The sequence below is a fragment of the Rana temporaria genome, chromosome 5, assembly GCF_905171775.1.
Source record: "Rana temporaria chromosome 5, aRanTem1.1, whole genome shotgun sequence".
NCBI classification, from domain to species: domain Eukaryota; kingdom Metazoa; phylum Chordata; class Amphibia; order Anura; family Ranidae; genus Rana; species Rana temporaria.
This window is the reverse complement of record NC_053493.1, coordinates 57,484,847-57,498,320: the sequence shown is the minus strand read 5'-3', so window position 1 is coordinate 57,498,320 and position 13,474 is coordinate 57,484,847. Positions and strand designations below refer to the sequence as shown.

Genomic DNA, 13,474 nt, shown 5'->3' with positions numbered 1-13,474 from the left:
CTGTGCCGCCGATCTCCGTTCCCTGCGACGTTACGACGCACGGGAGCGGAGATCGGCGCCAAATTCAAAAAAGTGAACAAACACTATACATACAGTATACTGTAATCTTATAGATTACAGTACTGTATGTAAAAAAAACACACCCCCCTTGTCCCTAGTGGTCTGCCCAGTGCCCTACATGTACTTTTATATAATAAAAACCTTTTTTTCTGCCTGCAAACTGTAGATTGTCCATAGCAACCAAAAGTGTCTTTTTATGTCAAAAATGGTTTTAGATCAGCTAGAAAACAGCGATAATAAATTATAATCACTTGCAGAATTGTGCGATAGCGATTTGCGGGGAAATTCGTCATAAAAAAAAAAAAAATAATGACAGCAACAATTCTGCAACTGATTACATTTCAGTGATTTTGAGTTGATTACATTATTGAATAATTTTTATTTTAATTATATTATTACTTGCTATAATTATTTATAATTATTTATTATATTATAATTTAAAATGTTGTTTTTAAAAAAATGTCATACCCGGGATGCCTATTAGATTCTTGTTTGGTCAGATTTAAGTGAGTTATTCCTAAAAATCACAGGCCTACAATATAAAACGCCAAATTTCCTTGCAAATAATGGTACCGCTTTCAGCATGTTTTTTCAGAAAGAATCATACCGCCAGGGAGGTTAAGGCCTGATTCACACCTATGGCATTTTTAGTGCTTTTTGCATTTTGCAGATTTTCACTACAGAACATGTTCCATAGGAAACCATGGCAAATGGAATGGAATGCAAATCTGCAAAATGCAAAAAACACTAATAGCTGGATTCAGGTAGCCCTGCCTAACGTTAGGCAGGCGTAGCGTATCTCATATACGCTACGCCGCCGTAAGTTAGAGAGGCAAACGCTGTATTCACAAAGCACTTGCGTCCTAAGTTACAGCGGCGTAGGGTAAATGTGCCGGCGTAAGCGCGCCTAATTCAAATTGTGAAGAGGTGGGCGTGTTTTATGTAAATAAAGCATGACCCCGCGTAAATGACGTTTTTAACGAACAGCGCATGCGCCATCCTTGGACGTAACCCTGTGTGCATGCTCCAACTTACGCCGCAAAGACTCATTGCTTTCGACGTGTACGTAAATTACGGCCAGCCCCATTCACGGACGACTTACGCAAACGACATAAACATTTTTAAAATTTGCCGCGGTTCCGACGTCTATAGGTAACATTGGCTGCGCCATCTTTTTGGTGGAATATCTTTAGGCCTGAAAACGCCTTACGTAAACGGCGTATCTTTACTGCGACGGGCAAGCGTACATTCGTGAATAGGCGTATCTCGCTGATTTACGCATTCTAGGCGTAAATCACCGTACACGCCCCTAGCGACCGGCCTAAATAGACAGCTAAGATACGCCGGCGTAACTCTACCTGAATCTGGCTCTAAAAATGCATAGGTGTGAATCGGGCCTAAAGCCCCGTACACACGACTAGAATTTTTTCATCGGACATTACGACCGTGTGTATGCCCCATCGGAATTTAAATATAAAACATGTTCTATTTTACACCGATGGAATTCCGTCAGAATTCCGATGTGCTTTTGGCTGGGCAAAAGCCTGATCGTGTGTACGTGGCATAAGGAGGGCGAGGAGCTTCACAGCTATGCCTTCTGAGACAAATGAGCCTGTTGCCGGGGAACCCTTCTTAACCACTTCTGTGCTGTCACGCAGCTTTTACTGTCTAGCAGTTATTATATGTTATGTTATTTGGTATGATCCTTACCCCCTGCTGTTCTGGCTAGTTTGGTTGCTCCCACCCACCATTTCCTGCTCTAAACCCCATCTTTGCTTAGTTGCTTGAAAAGTCTGCAGAGTGTGGGAGCTGTGTATCTTCATTGGAAATTTACCTATGGAAAAGCCTCTATGTTTATATCCTTGTTACCTTGAAGCATAAAGAAGCATTGGAAAACACCTCTGGAGTCTTTATTCATTGAGTAAGCTGTCTGTTAAAGTCATCATTCAACCTGCTGCATACATCCTTACAGACTGGGTCTACAAGAAGCTTGTCACAGGTACAACCGATGCTTGAAACAGAACAGTAAATTTCCAGTAAATTTCCAGAAGAATCCATCACACAGCTATCTCTGCAGCTTCAGAAACGTGAGTAACCACATGTGTGTGTGAAGAACAAACATCCTAACACAGGAAACCATCTGCAGGCTGTGCACTGAGAGTTAGGCCTGTGTGTGACTCCTGCAGCCACCTTTACTCTGTGTATGAAGCCAGCCTTCTACTGAATGCTCCATAACTGTTCACTGCCAGGGACTTTTGCCTTTATTGGGGAGCAATAAGTACCTTTTGAACTGCTCAAAGACTGTATCATAGCTTCATCAAGTCCCTAGGATTTATCATTGTCAAGCTGTTTTGGTTGTGAATCCAATACCTGAATCTACTGAAATAACTGTGTATTCCTGCCTGTATAAAGTGATAGTGAGCTGAGCCATCCAGTCTGAAACAGTTGCAGCACTAGATGTCACAAATATCCAGCTCCTCAGTTCAATCTGCCTAATATCAGAAGTCACTACAGAGCTCAGCTCTGGCAGATTTGTAACAAGACACCAAAACTACAGTACTTGTCATTATGTCTGACAGAGATCCCACAGAGTCACCTGCATTTAACCAAGATAAAGCAGACTCCTTACTTCATTCTGCTCGTCCCGCTAGAGGCCCTCATCCATCCTTGAAGGCAAAAGAGTTTTATGAAGAAAGTAAGGAAGCAACATCTAGTAACCTGACTGCATTATGGCATAAGACTTTAAGTTGTATAAAAACCGCTAATGAAACTAGCAACAATCCTGAGCAATTGAACACTGCTCTCTCAAGGGTTAAGAAGGCATTTGAGAATTATAAAAGACTTTCTGAAAAGTTCTATTCCCTATTGTCACATTCCAGCATGGAGGAAGCCGCAGTGGAATTAAAGGACTTTACTTCTACTGACCAGCAGAGGCATAGCACATATCTTGAAGCAAAGGCACAGATAGAAGGTAGATTAGCACAGCTACATGAAACTACATCCTGTAAATCTGCTTCTTCCAGACACTCAGGAAAATCTTCTAGATCTGCCCGCTCCTATCATAAATCCTCTTCTAAGTCACTGCGGTCCTGCTCTGTAAGGTCAACACTGAGCGACCAAATAGTCAAAGCTCGCCAGAAGGTCGCAGCAGCCCAGGTTCAAGCCGCCTGCTCTGAAAGAGAAGCAGCCATCAAAGCAGAAGCTAAACGCATTCAAGCAGAAACAGAGGCTCAGCTAGAGGCTCAGCTAGAAATCCTTCAGAAGAGTAAAGAAAAGGAAGTAGCATTGGCGGAATTATCCGTCTTGGAACAAGCCCTATTGGAAGAAGAAGGAGCAGCTTGTCCCAGCTTGGCTGCTTGTCAAGACCCCATTGAAAGGACCCTACAGTTCGTCTTAAGCCAGAACCACGACATCACAGTCCCACCTACAGTTGGAGATTTTTCTCATAATCATCCAGCATGTGGACCAGAAGGCAATGTGTCACAAAATCAAGCTGGTCAACTAGACACACCTGCTAACAGAGACACTCCGCAACTACCGCATGTCACAAAATCAAGAGAGTCAACCTACGCGGCTCACGTGCCACCCTATGCGAAAAGAGATTACAAGGGTACAGCAAAAGACTACAGGATGAACTCTATGACCCCTGTGATACAGTTCTCTTCAACTTCAAATGCTCAGAGACCTTCAGACGTCAGACCCTTAACTAGATTGAACCCATCTGCAACACCTTTCGCTCCACCAACCAGCCAACTTCAGATACCAACCATGGCTCAAGTCGGCGCACCATCAGTATCCCCGGTGGCTATAAAAACTGAAAGCATCAACGCTACGGAGCTCAGCAAGAGTATGGCTTTACAAGAATTGATCACAACTGGACTGTATAAATTTGATGACCGCCCAGAGAACTACAGGAGTTGGAGATCTACATTTAAGGCGGTAATCAAGAGCTTGCCCGTTGAACCTCAAGCAGAACTTGATTTACTAATAAGGTATTCGGGGCGACAATCTTCAGAACAAGTAAAGAGGCTTAAATCTGTTTACATCTATAACTTTAACGCAGGCCTTGATGCTGCCTGGGAACGTCTAGATCAAGACTATGGGAGTCCCGAAGTCATTGAATCTGCCTTATTCCAGAGACTAAACGACTTTCCTAAGATCTCTGTTAAGGACAATCATAAGCTTAGAGAGCTAGGGGACCTCCTTCATGAACTTGAAATTGCTAAGCTAGATCCTAGTTTACCAGGTCTTAGCTATTTAGACACTGCTCAGGGCGTGAATCCTATTGTAGCAAGGTTGCCTAGTTATCTTCAGGGAAAGTGGACTAGTGTAGGATCAAAATATAAGTATGAACATCATGTTTCCTTCCCTCCCTTTTCTTATTTTGCAGAGTTCGTGCGGAAGGTTGCAAAATCCAAGAATGACCCAAGCTTCTTCTATCCAGATACAACCACCACTCCTTTAACCACTTCAAGGGGTATTGCCACCAACAGTAAATTCAAGGATTTAAAGTATCCAATTGCCGTGAGGAAGACAGAGGTAGCATCCACCGTCTTGGCTACAGGCATTAAGGCAAGCAATCTCAATCAACAGTGTCCTATCCATAATGCGCCACATTCTCTCTCCAAATGCCGTGCATTTAAGGACAAGCCTATTGAAGAACGCAAGTCATTTCTTAAAGAGCATAATATCTGTTTCAAGTGTTGTGCATCCTCCGATCATTTAGCGAGAGACTGTAAGATCACCATCAGATGTTCTCTGTGTAACAGTGCCAAACATGTGGACGCTCTTCATTCAGACCTGTTCAAAAGGAAACCTTCACCCGGCAGCAACCCCAAGCCTACATCAGATGATGGCGGGGAGAGAACTGAGCAACATGCCAACCCCGTAACCACAAGGTGTACAGAGGTATGTGGAGAAGGGCTTCATAGCAAGTCTTGTAGCAAGATATGTCTTGTAAGGGTTTTTCCTGAAGGATGCCCACAAAATTCCCTAAAAATGTATGCCATACTTGACGATCAGAGCAATCGCTCATTGGCCAGTCCAGAATTCTTTGACCTATTCAACATTCATGGAGAGGCCTGGTCCTATACCTTGCAGACATGTGCAGGAAAGATCAATACTTCTGGAAGAAGAGCCCATGGCTTCATAGTGGCATCAGAATATGAGGACATAGAGTTTCCTCTTCCAACTCTAATAGAATGTGATCAGCTACCGAACAACAGAGAAGAAATCCCCACCCCAGAGGCTGCACGTCATCACCCCCATTTAAGCCACATTGCTGACTACATTCCACCACTTAACAAGGATGTTAAGATCTTGATTCTACTAGGGAGAGACGTTCCTAGAGTCCATAAAATAAGAAAGTTATGTAACGGTCCAGACGATGCTCCTCAGGCCCAGAAACTTGATCTTGGATGGGTGATAATAGGAGAAGTCTGTTTAGACCAATCTCACAAGCTCTTGGATGTAGCTTCCTACAAAACCAATGTTGCCTATCGGTCGATGAAATGTCCATTGCATCATTATGTGAAGGAAAGACTTGATTTTAAAAATGAAGTTCCATATCAAGCACTCCAAGGTATAAACTGCAAGCTCACTTCTCAGACGGACCTTGGTGATTCAGTGTACCAGACTACTTGCGATGACAACAAGATTGCCCCTTCAGTCGAAGATAAGGAGTTCATCAAGATTATGGATGAAGAGTTCTTCAAGGACAATTCCAACAGTTGGGTAGCTCCATTACCCTTCCGAGTACCAAGGCTTACTCTCCCTAACAATCGAGGACAAGCTTTAACCAGATTTGCTGCACTTAAGAAAACTCTCTGTAACAAACCAGAGATGCAAGAGCACTTTCTAGCATTTATGCAGAAGATTTTAGATAACCTTCACGCTGAACCAGCACCAGACCTGCTGCCTAAATGGGAGAAATGGAGAAACTCCATGAAAGTACTGAAAGAACCTAATATCCCACGCTGCTATTCACCCGCTTCAACTTCAAGAAGTCTGAGGAAAGAGATTCACGTCTTTTGCGATGCATCTACCGAGGCTATAGCGGCTTATCTCAAGATCATAGATCCCTCCGGGAGATCCTATGTCGGTTTTCTACTAGGAAGAACCAAGTTAGCTCCAAAACCTGCTCACACTTTTCCAAGATTAGAATTGTGTGGCGCAACCCTAGCTGTTGAAGTCGCAGAATTCCTGCAAAATGAAATGGACTCTGAAATTGATCAGGTTAAGTACTACACCGACAGCAAGGTCGTACTTGGCTACATATGCAACAGCGTAAGGAGGTTCTATGTGTACGTGGCTAACAGGGTAGAACGAATAAGAAAAGTCAGTAGACCTGAACAATGGAACTATGTCCCAACTGGTTTGAATCCCGCAGACATTGCAACGAGGTCAGTGTCAGCAGTTGTCCTCACGCAAACCAATTGGTTTTCAGGACCCAAGTTTTTATCGGACCAGTCTTCTACAAACTCAAAGGAAGATATCAATTTCCACCTGGTGGATCCAGATACTGATCCAGAAATCCGCCCTGAAGTGATAACATTGAGTTCCAACATCTGCTCAAGAAGAAACTTGGAAGCAAGACGCTTTAAACGTTTCTCGTCTTGGAAAAGATTGGTCAAGACTATAGCAAGATTGAGACATATTGCCCAGACTTTCCGCAAGCCCAATCAGACATCGTCTTGTCATGGATGGCACACTTGCAAGGAGTCACCCAATGCGTTAGAGTATGAGAACGCAGAATTATTCATCATACGTCTTGTGCAAGAAGAAGTCTTTGCAGAAGAGATTAAATGCTTGAGAGGCAATAGACCAGTCTCAAAGAGTAGCCCACTATTCAAACTGAATCCAATAATCGACAATGAAGGCATGCTTCGAGTCGGTAGACGACTAAATAAGTCAAACCTGCTTAAAGACCAGCAAGCTCACCGTATTCAGTGGCCAGTTGGACTTATTACAAAGGCCATCACCAGTGATGATGGAAGAGTCCGAAGTGTGGAAGTCAGGATCGTTAAGGATGGGGCTTCAAAAACCTTCCTGAGACCAGTCACAGAGACAGTCCTAATAATGCCTGCTTCCAAAAATTCTGATTCAGTGTTATGTGAAGGAGTCACTTAAGACCTTTAATAAAGCTAGCTTATAGACTTGAGAAGGCTAGATAGCACGTTACTGTATGCAATGTTAATAATATGTAAAAGAAAACAGAGTATAGTGGTATCTCACGATACCAGGCGGGGAGTGTGCTGTCACGCAGCTTTTACTGTCTAGCAGTTATTATATGTTATGTTATTTGGTATGATCCTTACCCCCTGCTGTTCTGGCTAGTTTGGTTGCTCCCACCCACCATTTCCTGCTCTAAACCCCATCTTTGCTTAGTTGCTTGAAAAGTCTGCAGAGTGTGGGAGCTGTGTATCTTCATTGGAAATGTACCTATGGAAAAGCCTCTATGTTTATATCCTTGTTACCTTGAAGCATAAAGAAGCATTGGAAAACACCTCTGGAGTCTTTATTCATTGAGTAAGCTGTCTGTTAAAGTCATCATTCAACCTGCTGCATACATCCTTACAGACTGGGTCTACAAGAAGCTTGTCACAGGTACAACCGATGCTTGAAACAGAACAACTTCAATTCCGGCCACTTTCACCCCCTTTCTGCCCAGGCCAATTTTGGGCTTTCACATTTTAAACAACAATTGCGCAGTCATGCAAAACTGTACCCAAGTGACACTAACTGAGCTTTCTTTTGGTTGTATTACATCGCCACTGGGTTTTTTATTTTTTGTAAAAGAGATAATAAAAATAAGACCCAAATTTTGAAAAAAAAAATCGTAGTTTTTGTTATAAAATGTTGTAAATAAAGTTCTCTCCTTAACTGACGGGCACTGATGAGGCAACACTGATGGAAACTGATGAGGCAACACTGACGGGCACTGATGAGGCAACACTGATGGGAAGTGATGAGGCAACACTGACGGGCACTGATGACGAGGCACTTAGACCCCATACATACTATTATGCTTCGTACACACGATCACGATTCCCGAAGAGAAAAGTGCGATGTGAGCTTTTTGTCTTGAATTCTGACCGTGTGTATGCTCCATCGTACTTTTTCTGTAAGAATTCCTGCCAAGAAAAGATTGAGAGAAGGATCTCAATTTTTGTGACAGGAAAAATTCCTATCGGGAATCGAGATCGTCTGTATGCAATTGGGATGCGAAAAAACCTGCGCATGCTCAGAATCAACCAGAAGAGCCAAACTGCCTATTGAACTTCATTGATCTCGGCTCGTGTTGTACGTCACCACGTTCTTGACGGTCGGAATTTCGTCCAAGATTAGTGTGACCGTGTGTATTCAAGACAAATTTCAGCCGTTTTCCTGCTGAAAAAAACTGTGGTTTTCTTGTCAGGAATCGCAATCGTGTGTACGAGGAATTCGATTTTCTGCAGATTTTTGTCTTCAGATTTACCAAAACCATCTAATAGGAGGTCAAACCTTAAGGCCGGGTACTAACGAGCAAACATGTACGATGAAAGCGGTCCGTCGGACCGTTTTCACCGTACATGTCTGCCAGAGGGCTTCTGTAAGATGGCTGTACTAACCATCGTACAGAAGTCCGCGCGTAAACAATACGCGGGGCGTGTCCGCGTCGTCGCCACGACGATGACGCGGCGATGATGCAGCGACGTGGGAGGGCCTGCCATTTAAAGGCTTCCACGCATGCGTCGAAGTCATTCGACGCATGCGAGGGACGGCGGGCGCTCGGACATGTACGGTAGGTCTGTACTGACGACCGTACATGTCCGAGCGGGCAGGATTCCAGCGGACGGTTTTAAAACACGTCCAGGAATATTTGCCCGCTGGGAAAAGGCCCGGCGGGCAAATGTTTGCTGGAATTCGGCCCGCTCGCGCCTACACACGACCGAACATGTATGCTGAAACTGGTCCGCGGACCAGTTTCAGCATACATGTTTGGTCGTGTGTACGGGGCCTAAGGCCCCGTACACACGAGAGGATTTATCCGCGAATACGGTCCAGTGGACCGTTTCCGCGGATAAATCCTCTCGAGGATTTCAGCAGATTTTCATGCGATGGAGTGTACTCACCATCGCATTGAAATCCGCGCCGAAATCCTCTGGCGATGACGTGTCGCGCCGTCGCCGCGATTATGACGCGGCGACGTGCGCGACGCTGTCATATAAGGAATTCCACGCATGCGTCGAATCATTACGACGCATGCGGGGGATCCCTTCGGACGGATGGATCCGGTCAGTCTGTACAGACCAGCGGATCCATCCGTTGGGATGGATTCCAGCGCATAGATTTGTTTAGCATGTCAGCAAATATTTATCTGCTGGAATCCATCCCAGGGGATAAATATCCGCGGAAAAAGATCCGCTGGCGTGTACACACCATAGGATCTATCCGCTGAAACCCATTCGCTGGGATTTTTCAGCGGATGGATTCTATCGTGTGTATGGGGCCTAAGAGTTTCAATTTGTATGCAATCAGGCAGGCCCTTGCACTACATGGTTTTAATAAATCTGAAGGCAAAAATCTGCAAAAAATCTGTTAGTGTGTATGGGGCTTAATATGCAGCGCTGATGGGCGGTGTTCTGTCAGATTAGGTAACCCGTAATAGAGCTGCACGATTAATCGTGAAGAATCAAAATCACAATCTTTTTCCCTTCCCGATCTTCAAAACAGTATGTCACGGTTCTCTCTAACAAGTGCAGAGTTCTCACAGCTGGATAAACAAAATCCAGGCAGCCTGCCAAGTTTTAATACAACACAAATAAGTAGAAACAAAGTATCTCTTCATTCTTTTATCAAAGGAAAGAATTCCCACGCGTAGATGAAAGAAGTTTAACCATTTAGATACCTTTTCTGACATTTGTTGCTTACAAGTAAAAAATCATTATTTTCTGCGAGAAAATTACTTGGAACACCCAAACATGATATATATATATATATATTTTTTTTAACAGAGACCCTAGAGAATAAAATGGTGGTTGTTGCAATATTTTATGTCACACCATATTTGTGCAGCAGTTTTTCAAATGCAATTAAAAAAACTATTTTAATGAATAAAAAAAAAAACGAAACAGCAAAGTTAGGCCAGTTTTTTTTTTTTTTTTGTATAATGTGAACGAAGATGTTCCACCGTGAGAATCGTGATCTTTATTTTAAGAAAAAAAATCGGGATTCTCATTTTAGCCAGAATCGTTCAGCTCTACCGTCAAATCTTGTAACGGAAGTGACGTTCCGTAACGGCCATCTTGGTACACTCCGCACTCAGCCGCAGTAAGCCTACAGTCTGAAGTCGCCAAGCGGACATCTTTTTTGCACCCACCGGAGTCTTGCATTTCCCACTTATTTTTACCAGTAAAATATCGTGAAATACAGTATTTAGAACTCCGTGACACTGGGCTAGATTCAGGTAGGGGCGCGCACTGCTACGGCGTCGCAGCATACCGTTCTTACGCTACGCCTCCGTAAATTACTGGAGCTACGCTTCATTCACGAAGCATTTGCTCCGTAATTTGCGGCAGCGTTTCGTAAAAGGGGCTGGCGTAAGCGCGCGTAGTTTAAATGATCCCGTAGGGGGCATGGATCATTTAAATTAGGCGCGTTCCCGCGCCGAAAGTAAAATTTCCCGACGTGCATTGCGGTAAATGACGTCGCAAGGACGTCATTTGCTTCGACGTGAACGTAAATGGCGTCCAGCGCCATTCACGATCCACTTACGCAAACAACGTAAATTTCGAAAATATACTTACCATTGGCTGCTCCTCCTAATAGCAGGAGCAGCCTTACGATGAAAGCGACGAACGCAAACGACGTAAAACACGACCGCCGGGCGCGCGTACATTTGTGAATCGGCGTGAGTATGCAATTTGCATACTCTACGCTGACAACTACGGGAACGCCACCTAGCGGCCAGCGTCAGAATGCAGCCTAAGATACGACGGCATAAGAGCCTTATGCCAGTGGTATCTTAGGCTACAGTCGGCGTATCTAGCTTCTGAATACAGAAAGTATATACGCCGGCGCTACTTAGCAATTACGCTGCGTATCTATGGGTACGCAGGCGTAATTGCTTCCTGAATCTAACCCACTGTTTTGATGTTGAACCTTGTATACCTCTATACATAACACCCATGTATCAATATCTATGCTGTATTGGTGATTTCTTCTATCTTGACCTTGAGATATTGGGGGAAAAAACACTTCAGTTGTACTTTTTTAGTTATGCATTTTTTATTATAATTGTAACTGTGACAGTATGTTTATCATTATATGTATAACGTCTCTTTCTCATTTCTAATACTGTAGAGAAGTATGCACAGTTTTAATATATTACCAAACATGAATAGGTAAGAGGCAGAAATGAATGAATATTTAATCTCCCTCCCGCAGATGCTCACCATCAATGACGGGCGGTACCAGACAGACACCGACGTGCTGCTATTTCCATGGAAGATGACATACCAGAGTCACGGCTCAGAGCTTATCCCCAGGGGGGCTTTCGGGAAAGTCCACTTGGCACAGGATACAGCGAGCAGAAAGAGGATGGCGTGTAAGCTGGTAGGTTGCTGCAATTATGTTTTCATCAAACTGGATGTTTGTCGTCCCCCCCCTCCCTTTTTATTTTACTGAAAACCCAAATGGTTACACAACCAAATGCTAACTACTGAGAGCCGGTTAGATCAAGCTGCCTCATCGTATATTAAGGTAAAATGAGGTTTCGTCCGGTAACTGACACCACTTCAACAATCAAAGAGAGAGAATACATTTTAGGTGTTTTTAATGCTGGAGGCAAAAAAATTCATAACAGGTTTGTACACTGAAAAATGATTCTTCATCCTTTTGTAGTACTTTTATGCAGTAGTAGTGCATGTCTTCTAAACATAGGGGCAGATTCAAAAAGATTGGCGTAATTTTTGGCGGGCGTAGCGCATCTCATATGCGCTACGCCGACGTAACTTAGAGAGGCGAGTACCATATTCAGAAAGAACTTGCGCCCTAAGTTACGGCGGTGTAGTGTAAATGGGCCAGCGTAAGCCCGCCTAATTCAAATTATCAAGGCAGTGGGCGTGTTGTATTACAATGAGCCGTGACCCCATGTAAATGAGCGGCCGATCGAACGGCGCATGCGCGTGCATGCTCAGAGTCACGTTGCAAATACTCCCTAAGATACGTCGGCTCAATGCTTTGTTGATGTGAACGTAACATACGCCCATCCCCATTCACGCAAACGATGTAAAATACGACGGTGTTCCGACGTTTCCAACGTCCATACCTTAACATGACTTACCCCTGCTTTATGAGGGGTAAACTTACGCGGTACCGACGCCTTACGTAAACGGCGTAGCTAAATCCGACGGGCGCAAGTACGTTTTTGAATCAGCGTATCTAGCTCATTTGCATTTTCTACGCGAAAATCTACGGAAGCGCCCCTAGCGGGCAGCGTAAATATGCACCCAAGATACGACGGCGTAAGAGACTTACGTCAGTCGTATCTTGGACAAATTCTGGCGTATCTGATTCTTTGAATCAGGCGCATAGATACGACGCCTCACATTCGGACTTACGACGGCGTATCTGGAGATACGCCGTCGTAAATCCTTTGTGAATCTGGCCCATTGTATTTACCTGGTGATCCTGCCAGTTTCTGTCGTCCCTATACACTTCCTGCGGTAAGGGGATAACACTAAATACAAGCTTCTATTTCTGAGGTAGAGTCATCCTCTTCTGTGTGCTTTTGGTGTAGAACAGTGGTCTCCAAACTGCGGCCCGGGGGCCAGATGTGGCCCTTTGCTTGCCTTTATCTTGCCCTGGGGGGCAATATTTCTCTCACTGACTAAGGGGCACTATTCCTCCTACTGATATACGGCAGTATTCTTCTGACTGACACCAAAAGTAGGGCATAATTCCTGACACCAATGATGGGTCACTATTCCTTCTCCTGATACCAATGATAGATCATTGTTTAGTACCATTGACACAGGGCCATTTTCTACTCCCTCTGGCCACATTCCAGCCCCCCTAAAGGACGGTAAACTGGCCCTTTGTTTAGAAAGTTTGGAGACCCCCTGTGTAGAACATCATCACACCAATTCCACGTACAGAATGCTTGCAGGGGTCCATTTTCATACCTGCTGGCTAAAGCTGGCCACCAAACCAGGAGAATTTTGTTAGAAATGTTTTTTTTTCAGAACGTGTGCTCAATTATCTAAGCATTAATTGGGTTTAAATTGACGATTGTTTTTGACTTGAGTGACAAGGAAAATAGAAGGAGGAAAATAGAATTAGGAGCAGAGGCGTAGCTTGAAGCTTGTGGGCCCCGATGCCAAAGTTGACCTGGACGCCCCCAATACCACCCGCCGCTTCCACTGTGCATGCA

At 44.2% G+C, this 13,474-nt stretch overlaps 2 protein-coding genes across 2 annotated transcripts in view; both read left to right on the top strand.

Moving 5' to 3' along the window:
- Window positions 1-13,474, top strand: part of MAP3K8 (mitogen-activated protein kinase kinase kinase 8) — a 54,075-nt gene that overhangs the window by 21,925 nt on the left and 18,676 nt on the right. Inside the window, exon 3 of the mRNA XM_040352601.1 lies at window positions 11,488-11,655. Within this exon, the coding sequence (XP_040208535.1) occupies window positions 11,488-11,655 (168 nt within the window). The remainder of the gene's footprint in view (window positions 1-11,487; window positions 11,656-13,474) is intronic.
- LOC120940042 lies at window positions 1,992-7,333 on the top strand. The gene is made up of 2 exons (XM_040352600.1): window positions 1,992-3,255; window positions 3,301-7,333. Exons 1-2 carry the CDS (start codon window positions 2,629-2,631, stop codon window positions 7,186-7,188), a joined length of 4,515 nt encoding a protein of 1,504 aa, XP_040208534.1. The 5' UTR covers window positions 1,992-2,628; the 3' UTR covers window positions 7,189-7,333.

What these genes read in the sequence shown, in the direction of transcription:
- LOC120940042 (XM_040352600.1), top strand. Translation starts at nt 2,629, where the DNA reads ATGTCTGACAGAGATCCCACAGAGTCACCTGCATTTAACCAAGATAAA. An exon ending in AAAGAGAAGCAGCCATCAAA is followed by an intron (nt 3,256 to 3,300) that starts GCAGAAGCTAAA and finishes GCTCAGCTAGAG; the next exon opens with GCTCAGCTAGAAATCCTTCA.